Genomic DNA, 10,892 nt, shown 5'->3' with positions numbered 1-10,892 from the left:
GGGGGGGGGCGGGGCAGCCAACGGCCCGGCGGGGCGCTGAGGAGAGGGGCGCGGCGGGGGCTGCCGGGAAGGGGGCGGACCGCGGGCGGGCGGCATGGCGCACAAGCAGATCTACTACTCGGACAAGTACGACGACGAGGAGTTTGAGTACCGGTGAGCGGGGGCGGCGGCAGCCCGGTAACCGGGGGCGGGGAGGGGGCGGGGCAGGTAACGGCTCCCGCTAACGGCTCCCGGTAACGGTTCCTCTGGGGGAGAGGGGGCCGGGGAGGGGGAGGGGGAGGCCGGGAGGGGAGAGGAGGGGAGGGGAGGGGAGGGGAGGGGCGGGGCGGGAGGGGGGCGGCGGGGAAGCACCGGGGGGACGGGACCGGGCGCGGGGGGGGGGGGGACGGGCAGGAGGGAAGAGGAGGGGGAGCCCCGGGGGGAGCTCCGGAGGGAGGGGGGAACGGGGGGCGGCGGGGGAGCCCCGGGGGCGGCGGATGGGATGGGGCCGGGGGCGGCGGAGGGGCCCCAGAGAGGGATGAGGGGGATGGGGGGAGTCCCGGAGGTAGGGGAGGGACGAGAGAGGGGGGGGCACGGGGCGGATGGGGGAGCGCCGGGGAAGGCGGAGGAGCACCGGAGGGAGAGGATGGGGACCAGGGAGGGCTCCCCGGAGGGAAGAGGGGGGACTGGGGACCGGGGAGGAAGCCCCGGGAGTACGGGAGGACGAGTGTGGGGAGGTTCAGAGCGGCAGGGGAGGCCCGGGGCGGCGGCAGAGGAGCCCCGGAGGGAGGAGAGGGGGCTGTGGGGGAGCCCCGGGGATGGCCATGCCCCCCGCCGGCCCGGTGTGAGCCCCCCCGCGGGCACCGCAGGCACGTGATGCTGCCCAAGGACATCGCCAAGCTGGTGCCCAAGACCCACCTCATGTCTGAGTCCGAGTGGCGCAACCTGGGCGTGCAGCAGAGCCAGGGCTGGGTGCACTACATGATCCACGAGCCAGGTAAGGCCCGCGGGGGCCGCCCCGGGGCTGTGTGCCCTGGGCCGGCCGTGTCGCTGACCACTGTCCCACAGAGCCGCACATCCTCCTCTTCCGACGGCCGCTGCCCAAGAAGCCGGAGAAGTGAGCGGCGCCGCCGCCGGCCGGGCCACCGAAGCACCTTCCTGCTCCTCTCCCGCACCCCCGGCCCTCAGGAGCCCACCTCACGTGCCCGCCCGGCGGCCTCGTGCCCCCCCACCGCCCCTGCGGGGTCTGGCCCTGCCTGGCCGGGGCCGAGCCGCCGGGTGCCCGTGACCCACGGTGCCGTCGGGGCACCCGTGGCGGCTCGGCCACGGGGCTGGGGCTCTCCAAAGCTTCAATAAAAGGACGTTCGGGAGCTGCTGTGTGCTGCTGGTGTACTGGGGGATGGACGGGGGGGGTCCCGGTACCGGGAGCATCCCACTGGGGGGCTGCTGGTGTGACCCCGGTGCCCCAAAGGGGCTTCCCGGTGGGGCATTGCCCCTCCCTGGGGGGCTGGGAGGGAGGTGTGGGGGTTTCTGGTGCCCGGCTGGGGGCAACGGGAGGGAGGAGGGGGCGGGGGGGGGTCCTGGTGACCGGGGGAGGGGCACGGGCCGCCGGTCTGGGCGGGCTCAAGTCCCGGGGGAGGGTGTGGGGGGAACCCCCCCCCCAGCCCTGCAGCCATGGTTCCGTCTCCCCTCATCCATTCAGGGCTCGCAGCGCCCCGTGACGTACACGCCCGCCGGCCAATCAGAGCGCGGGGAAGCGGCGCGGCCTTGCCCGGTGCACCGGGGCCGGGCCCATGCGAGCGGCGGCGGGGGGGGGGGGCGCTGCTGCGGGCCCTGCTGCGGGCCCGGCGGGACGCGGCCTGCCGTGCCATGGCCGCGCCGAGCCCCGCCGCCACCGCCGGGATCATCGTCATCGGCGACGAGATCCTCAAGGTGCGGCCGGGAGCCGGGGCGTGACCGGGCAGCGGGGGGGGGACCGGGGGGGAGGGGCCGCTCCCGGTGTACCGGGCGTGCTCCCGGTGTACCGGGCATGTTCCCCGTGTGACAGGCGCTGTCCCGGTGCACCGGGCCCGTTCCCGGTGTGACGGGCGCGCCCCCGCAGGGCCACACGCAGGACACGAACTCGTTCTTCATGTGCCGGCGGCTGCGGGCGCTGGGCGTGCGCGTGGCCCGCGTCTCGGTGGTGCCCGACGAGGTGGACGCCATCGCGGGCGAGGTGGCCGCCTTCGCCGCCCGCTTCACCTTCGTGCTCACCTCGGGCGGCGTCGGCCCCACGCACGACGACGTCACCTTGGAGGCCGTGGCCAAGGCGTTCGGCGAGCGCGTGGTCCCGCACCCGGAGCTGGCGGCGCTGGTGCGCGACGTCTTCGGCCAGACGGAGGCGCGGCGCCCGGCCATGAAGCTGGCGCGCGTCCCCGAGTCCTCGCGCCTCCACTACGGCACCGACCCGCGCACCGGCGGCGCCTTCAAGTTCCCGCTGGTCAGCGTGCGCAACGTCTACATCTTCCCCGGCATCCCCGCGCTGATGGAGCGCGCCCTGGACGGCCTCGGGCACCTGTTCCGCAGCGAGCACACCCGCTTCCACTCGCGGGCCGTCTACGTGGCGGCCGACGAGGTGCTCATCGCGCCCGCGCTGGACCAGGCCGACGCCGCCTTCCGGGGCCGCGTGAGCCTGGGCTCCTACCCGGACTGGGCCAGCAACTACTACCGCGTGAAGCTGACGCTGGACTCGGAGTCGGAGCAGCACCTGGAGGAAGCGCTCCGCTTCCTGACGGAGAAGCTGCCGCCGGGCGTAGTGGTGCCGCTGGTGACGGACCCCGTGTCGCGAGCGGCCACCGAGGTGTACGCCCTGGCGGAGTCAGGTACCTCGCGTACAGGCCCTGGTGCTGCTCCCGCACGGCCCCCGTAGCCTGGGGAGGCCCCGAGGGGCCAGGGCAGCAGGAAGGGCGGCCCGGGAGCAGAGCTGGCTGCGGGCTGTGCCGGGCCGGCCCGTCCCGTCCCCTTCCTGGGCCGGGGGACCAGCACCGTTAGTCTGTCGGCCCCAGGGTGCTGTGCCAGGCTGTGTCTGGAGGTGAAATGAGCCCCCAGGAGGGAGCTGGGCCCTGGGGCTGAGCCGAGGCAGCGTGGCCCTGGGCAGGCAGCAGTGCCAGCAGGCACCGAGTGTCCCTTCCCAGCAGGCTCGGCCCTGGGACAGAAGGTGGCAGCAGCACTGCGGACCATCGAGGAGGCTTTGGACCGCTACAGCCTGGCCCAGCTCTGCGTCGGCTTCAACGGGGGCAAGGACTGCACGGCCCTGCTGCACCTTGTCCATGCTGCCCTGGAGAGGTACCCAGCTGCGGGGCTGCCCCCGCGCAGCCTGGGGCAGGGTCACGGGGATCCCCCAGCCCTCGGCCGCGGCTCCAGGGCTCTCCTCTGCCCTCCTCTGGGGCAGTGAGCAGATGGCAGGGGCCCACCCCGTGGGGACTGCGTGGCCGCCCTGCCTCGAGTCTCCATCCGCTGGGGCCCATCGGTGACAGGTCTCTCCCCAGGCGGTACCCGGAGAGGCAGGAGAAGCTGCAGGTGCTCTACATCCGCACCGTGTGCCCCTTCCCTGAACTGGAGCAGTTCATCCAGGCGACCGTCCAGAGGTACGGGACGGAGAGGGGCCAGTCCCCGGGCAGGGGACGAGCGGCGCCTCCCGCAGCCCGGCTGGCAGCTGCCCGTCCTGCCCGCCAGGTACAAGATCCAGCTGTGCACCGTGGAGGGCTCCATCCGGGAGGCCCTGGTCGCCCTGAAGGAGCAGCAGCCGCAGCTGGAGGCTGTCCTGATGGGCACGCGGCGGACGGACCCCTACTCGCGCACCCTGACGCCCACGTGCATGACGGACCCCGACTGGCCCCAGTACATGCGGGTGAACCCCTTGCTGGTGCGCTGCCTCAGCTGCCTCTGCCTGTGCAGGGAACAGGGGCAGGGCTGGTTGAAGCAATGGGGAGGGAGCAGCATTAATCCTTCCTCATCGCTGGGGGCTTTGCTCCCCAGTGCCCCCTCTCCCCAGGGCATCTCCCGCCATGCTGCCCGGCTGTGGGCACCCTTCACTGCGGCCTGGTGCTGGCAGACAGGGCACGTTCCTGCACAGCGGTGGCTTTTGTCACATTTGGGGACGTGCCGGGAGGGACAGGCGCGCTCTGGGGCTGCGGGCAGGGGGCGGTGGATTCCCACGGGGGCTGGCTGCCCCCTGTGTGCTCCGGGCCAGGGTGAGCTGGCTTCCCTGGGGGCGAGCGGGCAGCCCGCAGCAGCCTGCAGCGATCCCTGCGCCATTCTGCTCGCAGGACTGGATGTACAGGGACATCTGGGAGTTCCTGCGCAAGCTCTTCGTCCCCTACTGCATCCTCTACGACAAGGGGTGAGTGCTGGGAGCTGCCCTCCCTGCTTGGCACGGCGATGCCCCGCCAGAGGAGGACAGAGCGTCGTCCCTTCACAGCTACACGTCCCTGGGGAGCATGGCCAACACGACGAAGAACCCGGCGTTGCGCTACACCGACGCCCGGGGCCGCGAGAGCTACCGGCCTGCTTACGAGCTGGAAAACGAGGAGGAGGAGCGCACGTCCCGGCAGTGAGAGCCCGGGGGCTGTGCTCGGGGGAGCGGCACTGAGACCGCCGCCTGCAGGGTCTCCGGCGGGTGTCCCTGGCCCTGCTGGGGACAGCGCTGAATAAACCTGCTGAGTGCCAGCACCGAATAAACCTGCTGTGCTCAGCCTGTGCTCCACGTCTCATGCGGGCTTGGCTCTGCTGCTCCCTCCAGGCCCTGCGGGGCTCCAGCGGGAGCGAGAAGCGGGCTGAGGCCGGCTCTGCCCAAACAAAAGGGTCCCCGGGCAGTGCCCCCTCCCCGTGCACGTCACCGCGGCGGCTTTTGAAGCGCAGAGAATGGAGCAGGTTCCAGCGCTTGCCCCGGGGGCCCTCGTGGCCACGCAGCTGCCTCCCCGCCGTCACCCACCGTTCGCTGCAGATCCCGCGGCCATGCCTCTCCTGCGCACCGCGGCGGCACGGCTGCCGGGCGCCCCGAGGCGAGCGGTGTGTGCGGCGGCACTGCCGGCACCGAACGGCGATTCCCTGGGGCTGCGCCTCGGCTCCTGGGTGCTGCGGGTGCTGCGGGAGTGCGCCTACCTCCTGCTGTGCAGCTGGTGCATCCGGGAGCTGCTGGACTAGGGCACGGGACCCCCGCACCCCGGTGAGTGCCCGGCTCTGCCCGTTGCACCGGGGGAGCCCTGCTCCGGGTGGGGTGCGGGGGCCCGGCCATGGTGCTTGAGAGGGGTGATGGGGTGGGGGGACGTGGCCCTGGTGGTCCCCGGGGGTGGGGAAGGGTTTGGGTGCCCAGCTGCGATGCTGTGGGGGTGGTGATAAGGCGCGGGGCCCCAGCTTTGGTGCCGGTGGGGGTGATGGGTTGGGGGGTCCCAGCCGTGGTGGTCCCCAGGGTTCCTCACCCCTCTTTGCCTCTCTCCCCTCCCCAGGACTTTTTGTGGCTTCGTGATGGCTCTGCCCTGCCCCCCCCCAGCCCGCAGATGATGGACCCCCAGCACCAGGACCTGGTCCAGCCCGTGGCCCCCCCGCCACCCAGACCCCAATAAACCCGAGCAGTGTGTGACTGGCTGCGTGTGCTTGGCAGGGTGTCCCCCCACACGTCCCCCCGCTTGTACCCCCAAAACTTCCACCCTCTGCACCCAGCTAGGACCCGTGCAACATCCCTGCCCTGCAGTGCCGGGACCCACCGCCCCCACCTGAGGGTCCCCAGCGCCCTTGGTGGCAGGGGACCGGTGCCGTGGCCCCGCTGTCCCCTCTGCCAGGTTATCTGCTGTGACTCAGCCCCTTGTTTAGAGAGTGCCTCCGCTTGTCCCCGCTCCAGGCTGTTTCCTGCCCTGGCCCTGCATGCCCGGCCGGCACCAGCACTGCCAAGAGCCAGCGGGAAGCCGCCGGAGCAAAACGTACCCCAAGGGCCCGGCAGGAGCTGCAGCGAGGATTGCGGGATGCACGGGGCACCGCGGCCCTGGGGGCTGCCTGCGGTCCCCTGAGCCCACCGTGCCCCAGAGCTGGCCGGGCCGGTGCGGTGCCGGGCTGGCCCCGGTGCAGGGGCTGCCTGCAGCCTTGTCCCGCTGCAGGGGAAACTCCGCTCGCCCCGGCCGCGGCGGGAGCGCCTGGCGCCAGCACGGCCTCCCTTATCTCGGCGGGAAGTTGGGAGCAGGAAGCGTGGCCCCGCGCGGGATAAGGGTCCCGTTTACATTAGCTGCTTTGTTGTGGCGCGGGCTCCCACCCTCGCGGAGTGCCCGCGGGGGGGCCTGGCCACAGGGACAGCCGGGGGGGCCTGGGGGGCAGCAGGGACCCCTGCCTGGGAGGGCTCGGCTCATCCCGGCGGCCCCATCTTGTTGCGGGCAGGGTTGGGGGCTTGCAGACGGTGTCGTGTTGCTGCGCCCCGCTGCTCCCCCTTTTCCCAGCACGGCCCACGTGCCCGGGGCTGTGCCAGCACGGCCCCTCCCTTGCGGCCATGTGTCCCCACGGTGCTCGGTGCCCTCCGGGCTCCTCGCCGCCCCCCCCAGCCGTGCCCGACAGCCTGGGGAGACAGCCTGGCTCCGGCAGCCCTGCGGGCAGCGGGGCATCCCTGCCCACCACGGCCCACGCGTCTGGCGCCTGCCCCGCTGCCGCCACGTCCTGGCCCCGGCCGCAGCTCAGCCCAAGGCCTGGACGCCACGAATCAATGAATTTCCCAAACGGGGAGGTCCGGGGGAGGAGAGAGTCCCGGCACAGGAAAAAGTCCTGGCTGCGGCGCGCCGTGGGCAGAGCGGTCCTGGCCGCCCCGAGAGCACAGCCCCGGCTCCTCGCACCCAGCTCCGCGGCCCACCGTGAGTGAGACCCCTTCCCCTGGGACTCCTCGCCCAGTGCGGATCCCTGCCTTGGGACAGGCAGGTTGCCCTGCACGGGGTTTTTTTGGGGTGGGGGTCACATCCCCAGGTGAGCCTGGGGACCTGGCACAGAGCGACACAGGGGGATGGCGGCTGCGGGCACCCCGCGGGGCAGGGCACCGCAGCTCCGTGTGCGCTGGGACCGGCGGGTGACGGATGGGGCAGCCCCCCAGGGTCACAGCATTGCCCTGGGGCAGGTGGGGGGGACCCGGTGTGGCACGGCCGAGCGCAGCGAGTGACGCCTGTCCCTGTCCCCCAGCTCATCGCTGCTGCCCCATGTTCCGCTCGCGTCGTGCCGCGCTGGTGAGGCGGCTCTGGCGGCAGCGCTGCGCGGCGCCCGGCCCCGAGGACGGCCACGGCGCCCTGAAGCCGGCGGCACATGCCCTCTTCAAGAAGCTGAAGGATGAGGAGCTGGAGCTGCTGGTGCAGGCGGTGGAGAGCCGGGGCGCCTGGGAGTCCGGCTGCGTCTGGGCGCCACGGGGGGACCCGCGGGGGGGCAAGCAGGCGCTGCCCCCCCAGGTCCTGCTCTGCCGCCTGTACCGCTGGCCCGACCTGCGCCAGCCCCACGAGCTCAAGCACCTCTCCTACTGCCAGAGCGCCGGGGGCCGCGGGGGCTGCGGGGACGCGGCCGCGCTCTGCTGCAACCCCCACCACTTCAGCCGCCTGGCTGTGCCCGGTGAGTGCCCCCCGCTCCCCGAGACCCCCGTCCTCACCCCTCCATCCCACCCTGCTGCCCTCCAGCATCTGGTCCTTGGGGTGGGCTGAGGGGGGGGGGTGAGGGGGCTTTGGGGGGCCAGGGGGCTTTGGGGGGCCAGGGCACATGCCCCAGCTCCTCACCCGCTTCCCTGTCCCCCCAGAGACCCCTCCGCCCCCCTACTCGAAGTCATCCTTCGGCCCCTCCTGGCCGGCCGAGCCCGAGCACCCCCAGCTCCTGGAGTTCAGCTACAACCGCGTGGACTGGCGCGGTAAGGGGCAGCGACGCGGTGCCACAAAACTGGGGAGCGGATCTGGGAGCCAGCAAAGTGACGAGGGGTTCCTGCCGGGGGAGCCAGCCTCAGCCCGGCCCCCTCCCGCGCCACTCCTGTTATTTTTGGCTGTGCTGGACTCCCCGCCGGAGGAAGCGCTGCCCACGGGGACACACACAATGTGCCTTGACGCACAAAGCCGCGGCTCCAGCCTGGCTGCTGGCCACGAGGCCGCTCCATGGCAGGGCTCCACCTTCCCCTCGCGACGACGGGGACCCCCCCTCGCCACGGCCCAGGGCCCCCAGGGACAGTGCCTGGGGCTGCCCTGGGCCTACGTGCCGGCGCTCAGCAGCTCCGGTGACTCACGTCCCGCGCCGGAGCCGGCCGTCCCGTACCGCCGGGACATCCTGGCGGGACAACCACAGGGTGCCGCGGCTGTTTGTCCGCTCCACCAGCCCTGGTGGGAGCTGGATGCCCCGTGCATGACCCAGGGGCACGAAAACCCCATGCCCCCATCCCTCAAGGCTTCACCTTGGCCCGTGCTGCCACATGGCCGCGTGGCATCGGGCACTGCTCTGCCCGGCACCAACGGCTCTGCTCTCCCCCAACAGACACCAGCCTCTCGCGGAGCACCATTAGGGACGGCTACTGGTGCAAACTGGCCTACTGGGAGCACCGGACGCGCGTGGGCCGCCTCTACGCCGTGCACGAGGCATCAGTGAACGTCTTCTGCGAGCTGCCGTGGGGCAGCGGGTTCTGCCTGGGCCAGCTGCCAGCTGCACACCGGAGCCAGGCTGTGCGCCGGGCGCGGGGCAAGATTGGCCGCGGGCTGCTGCTGAGCCGGGAACCGGGCGGCGTGTGGGCCTACAACCGCAGCGAGCACCCCATCTTCGTCAGCTCCCCCACGCTGGGGCCCCCTGGCGCCCGTGGGCTCGCCGTCCTCAAGGTGCTGCCCGGCTACTCGGTGAAGGTGTTCGACTACGAGCGGGCGGGGGGCTTGGCCGGCTGGCGGCACCCCGGGGACGGCCCCTGTGACACCCACAGCGTCCGCATCAGCTTCGGCAAGGGCTGGGGGCCCTGCTACTCCCGGCAGTTCATCACCTCCTGCCCGTGCTGGCTGGAGGTGCTGCTGAACCAGCCCCGCTGAGCAGCAAGGGGGGTGATGGAGGCAGTGGTGGCAGGTCCCCCCCAAGCTGGGTGCAAGGGGGACACGAGCTGTGGAGCTCCTCTGCCTCGCCCCAGCCTCTTTGTTCCCTGGCTGCGTGGCCACGGGGCTGTCCTGACCCATGGGACCCCTGCTGGGACCCCCCACCCCAGCCCCACCATGGGGGCTGTGCCCACAAGCCTGGCTCTGCACCCACCGCAACAGGTCTCTTGCTGATGCGGGGCACTATTTAATCTCTCTTTTTTATTTTATTGGTTAATTTTATTTTAATTTATCTTATTTTTGTAAGAAAAAAAAAAAAAAAAGTAAAATGCAGGGGTTGTAGGGATGTAGAGCGGGCACCCAGGGAAGGTGGCCGGGGCATGGTGTGCAGGGGCTGGGCAGGTCTGGGGGAGGCTGGGGGGCAACAGGAGGGGCGCAGGGGGCAGAGCCCCGGAGCAGCAGGCAGGGGGCTGCGGATGCAGGGCCCCTGGGGCATGGCAGGCGTGCGGGGTCGGGGAGAGCAGAGCTGGAGGAGTGCGGGCAGGTGAGCACAGCTGGAATTTGGGGAGGTGAGCACAGCTGGGGGGTGTGGGGAGGTGAGCACAGCTGGAATGTGGGCAGGGGAGCACAGATGGAGCAAGCATGGGGCAGGTGAGCAGAGCTGGAATCTGGGGAGACTTAGCACAGCTGGAATGTGGGGAGGTGAGCACAGCTGGATGCGTGCAGGGCAGGTGAGCATAGCTGGAGTGAGCATGGGGCAGGTGAGCGCAGCTGGGGCAGCTGCTGGCCCGGGTTAGCGCCCTTGGGGGTTGCAGCCCGGGATGGAATGGCCAGGATGTGGGGACTGGGGGTAGCGGAGCTCGGGTGCAGCTCAGGACGAGCGCAGAGTCCATGAAGGTCCCCGGACCCTCCCGGTCCCTGGACCCTTCCAGCCCCCAGGAGAGCGCAGCCGTTGTGGGAGCGGGTACCCCAGGTCCCGGTGCGCCCGGGCTGTGTCCGGTATTTATAACCAATAAACGGTGCCACCGGCACCACGAAACCTCGTGAGTCCCGATGCGTGCCCGTACCGCGCGGGGCCGCCGGCTCCCCCCCCCCCCTAGGAAGTGCCCCGAGGGCTCCCGGTGCCGTTGCCCGGGGCAGGGCGCGCTCGGCACCCGCGGGGCTCCGCTCCGGGGACCGGCAGTGCCCTCTGCAGGCGGCCGGGCCGGGCCGCGATGACCGCCCGGTCCTTCCTGCCACGCTGCCGGCCCGGCTTAGACGGGGCCTGGCGGCTCGGCGGCCCCCCCCCCGGCCCCGCCCGCGCCCCGGTCCGGCCGCGTCCCGGCGGGGAGGAGGTGAGCGCGCACCGCGCCGTCGGGGCCGCGCCGCCGGGGCGTAGGGGGGGGAGCGCAGCCGCGGGAACCGAGGGCTCTGCCGCCGGCACCGGCAGTGCAACGGCGGGCACCAAAATAGAGCGGAGGCGGCTAAAAATAGCGGCGGGGCCGTCGGGGCGGGGGCTGCGGCCGCAGGTCCCGGGAGGGCGGCGGCCGGGCCCGGCCCGGGGAGCGGGCGAGGCAGCGTCGGTACCGGGGGCTGAGGACGGCGCCGGGGGCCCGGATCCATCCCTCCCCCGACATCGGCGGTGGGGCTTGGGGGGCTTTCGGAGGACCAGGAGGGGCTCCCCGGGGGACGAGGGGGGCTCCCCGAGGGAGGGGGGGCTCCGGTGTCTGCCGGGGCTGCGGGGAGCGGCAGGCGGCGGGGCCGTGGGAAGCCGGTTTCGGGCCGGTGGGCGGCCGGGCCGAGGCCGCTGCGAGTCGGCGCCGCGGGGCTGGGAACGGCTTTCGGCGGCAGGCGGCGCGGAGGGGATTTTCTGTGGGGTTCCCCCTCCGCCGC

General features: G+C 72.5%; 3 protein-coding genes across 4 annotated transcripts; all 3 read left to right on the top strand.

Annotated features, from left to right (window-relative positions):
* Positions 1 to 6: 6 nt before the first annotated feature.
* On the top strand, positions 7 to 1,349 carry CKS1B (CDC28 protein kinase regulatory subunit 1B). The gene is made up of 3 exons (XM_035312952.1): positions 7 to 153; positions 849 to 976; positions 1,048 to 1,349. The coding sequence occupies exons 1-3, from the start codon at positions 95 to 97 to the stop codon at positions 1,098 to 1,100; spliced, it is 240 nt and encodes a 79-aa protein (XP_035168843.1). The 5' UTR covers positions 7 to 94; the 3' UTR covers positions 1,101 to 1,349.
* Positions 1,350 to 1,726: 377 nt separating this feature from the next.
* On the top strand, positions 1,727 to 5,600 carry FLAD1 (flavin adenine dinucleotide synthetase 1). Its single transcript, XM_035312953.1, has 8 exons — positions 1,727 to 1,911; positions 2,081 to 2,840; positions 3,156 to 3,303; positions 3,507 to 3,605; positions 3,694 to 3,883; positions 4,287 to 4,360; positions 4,439 to 5,185; positions 5,466 to 5,600. Exons 1-7 carry the CDS (start codon positions 1,849 to 1,851, stop codon positions 4,572 to 4,574), a joined length of 1,470 nt encoding a protein of 489 aa, XP_035168844.1. The 5' UTR covers positions 1,727 to 1,848; the 3' UTR covers positions 4,575 to 5,185; positions 5,466 to 5,600.
* Positions 5,601 to 6,463: 863 nt separating this feature from the next.
* Positions 6,464 to 10,056, top strand: LOC118158315 (mothers against decapentaplegic homolog 6-like). Of its 2 annotated transcripts, XM_035312954.1 has the most exons (4): positions 6,464 to 6,848; positions 7,168 to 7,584; positions 7,766 to 7,873; positions 8,485 to 10,056. In XM_035312954.1, the coding sequence occupies exons 1-4, from the start codon at positions 6,494 to 6,496 to the stop codon at positions 9,018 to 9,020; spliced, it is 1,416 nt and encodes a 471-aa protein (XP_035168845.1). In that variant the 5' UTR covers positions 6,464 to 6,493; the 3' UTR covers positions 9,021 to 10,056. The 2 variants fall into 2 exon arrangements, with proteins under 2 accessions (XP_035168845.1, XP_035168846.1); XM_035312955.1 differs by lacking the exon at positions 7,766 to 7,873.
* Positions 10,057 to 10,892: the final 836 nt, after the last annotated feature.

Source organism: Oxyura jamaicensis, assembly GCF_011077185.1.
Source record: "Oxyura jamaicensis isolate SHBP4307 breed ruddy duck chromosome 25 unlocalized genomic scaffold, BPBGC_Ojam_1.0 oxy25_random_OJ72803, whole genome shotgun sequence".
NCBI lineage: Eukaryota > Metazoa > Chordata > Aves > Anseriformes > Anatidae > Oxyura > Oxyura jamaicensis.
This window is presented reverse-complemented; position numbering and strand designations above follow the sequence as displayed.

Excerpts from the sequence above, each read along its gene's own strand:
- CKS1B (XM_035312952.1), top strand. The coding sequence starts at position 95 with ATGGCGCACAAGCAGATCTACTACTCGGACAAGTACGACGACGAGGAG. Across the intron at positions 154-848 it reads GACGAGGAGTTTGAGTACCG|GCACGTGATGCTGCCCAAGG; the intron begins GTGAGCGGGGGC and ends CGGGCACCGCAG. Across the intron at positions 977-1,047 it reads CTACATGATCCACGAGCCAG|AGCCGCACATCCTCCTCTTC; the intron begins GTAAGGCCCGCG and ends ACTGTCCCACAG.
- LOC118158315 (XM_035312954.1), top strand. The coding sequence starts at position 6,494 with ATGTGTCCCCACGGTGCTCGGTGCCCTCCGGGCTCCTCGCCGCCCCCC. Across the intron at positions 6,849-7,167 it reads ACCCAGCTCCGCGGCCCACC|CTCATCGCTGCTGCCCCATG; the intron begins GTGAGTGAGACC and ends CCTGTCCCCCAG. Across the intron at positions 7,585-7,765 it reads CAGCCGCCTGGCTGTGCCCG|AGACCCCTCCGCCCCCCTAC; the intron begins GTGAGTGCCCCC and ends CTGTCCCCCCAG.
- FLAD1 (XM_035312953.1), top strand. The coding sequence starts at position 1,849 with ATGGCCGCGCCGAGCCCCGCCGCCACCGCCGGGATCATCGTCATCGGC. Across the intron at positions 3,884-4,286 it reads TGCGGGTGAACCCCTTGCTG|GACTGGATGTACAGGGACAT; the intron begins GTGCGCTGCCTC and ends TTCTGCTCGCAG. Across the intron at positions 4,361-4,438 it reads TGCATCCTCTACGACAAGGG|CTACACGTCCCTGGGGAGCA; the intron begins GTGAGTGCTGGG and ends GTCCCTTCACAG.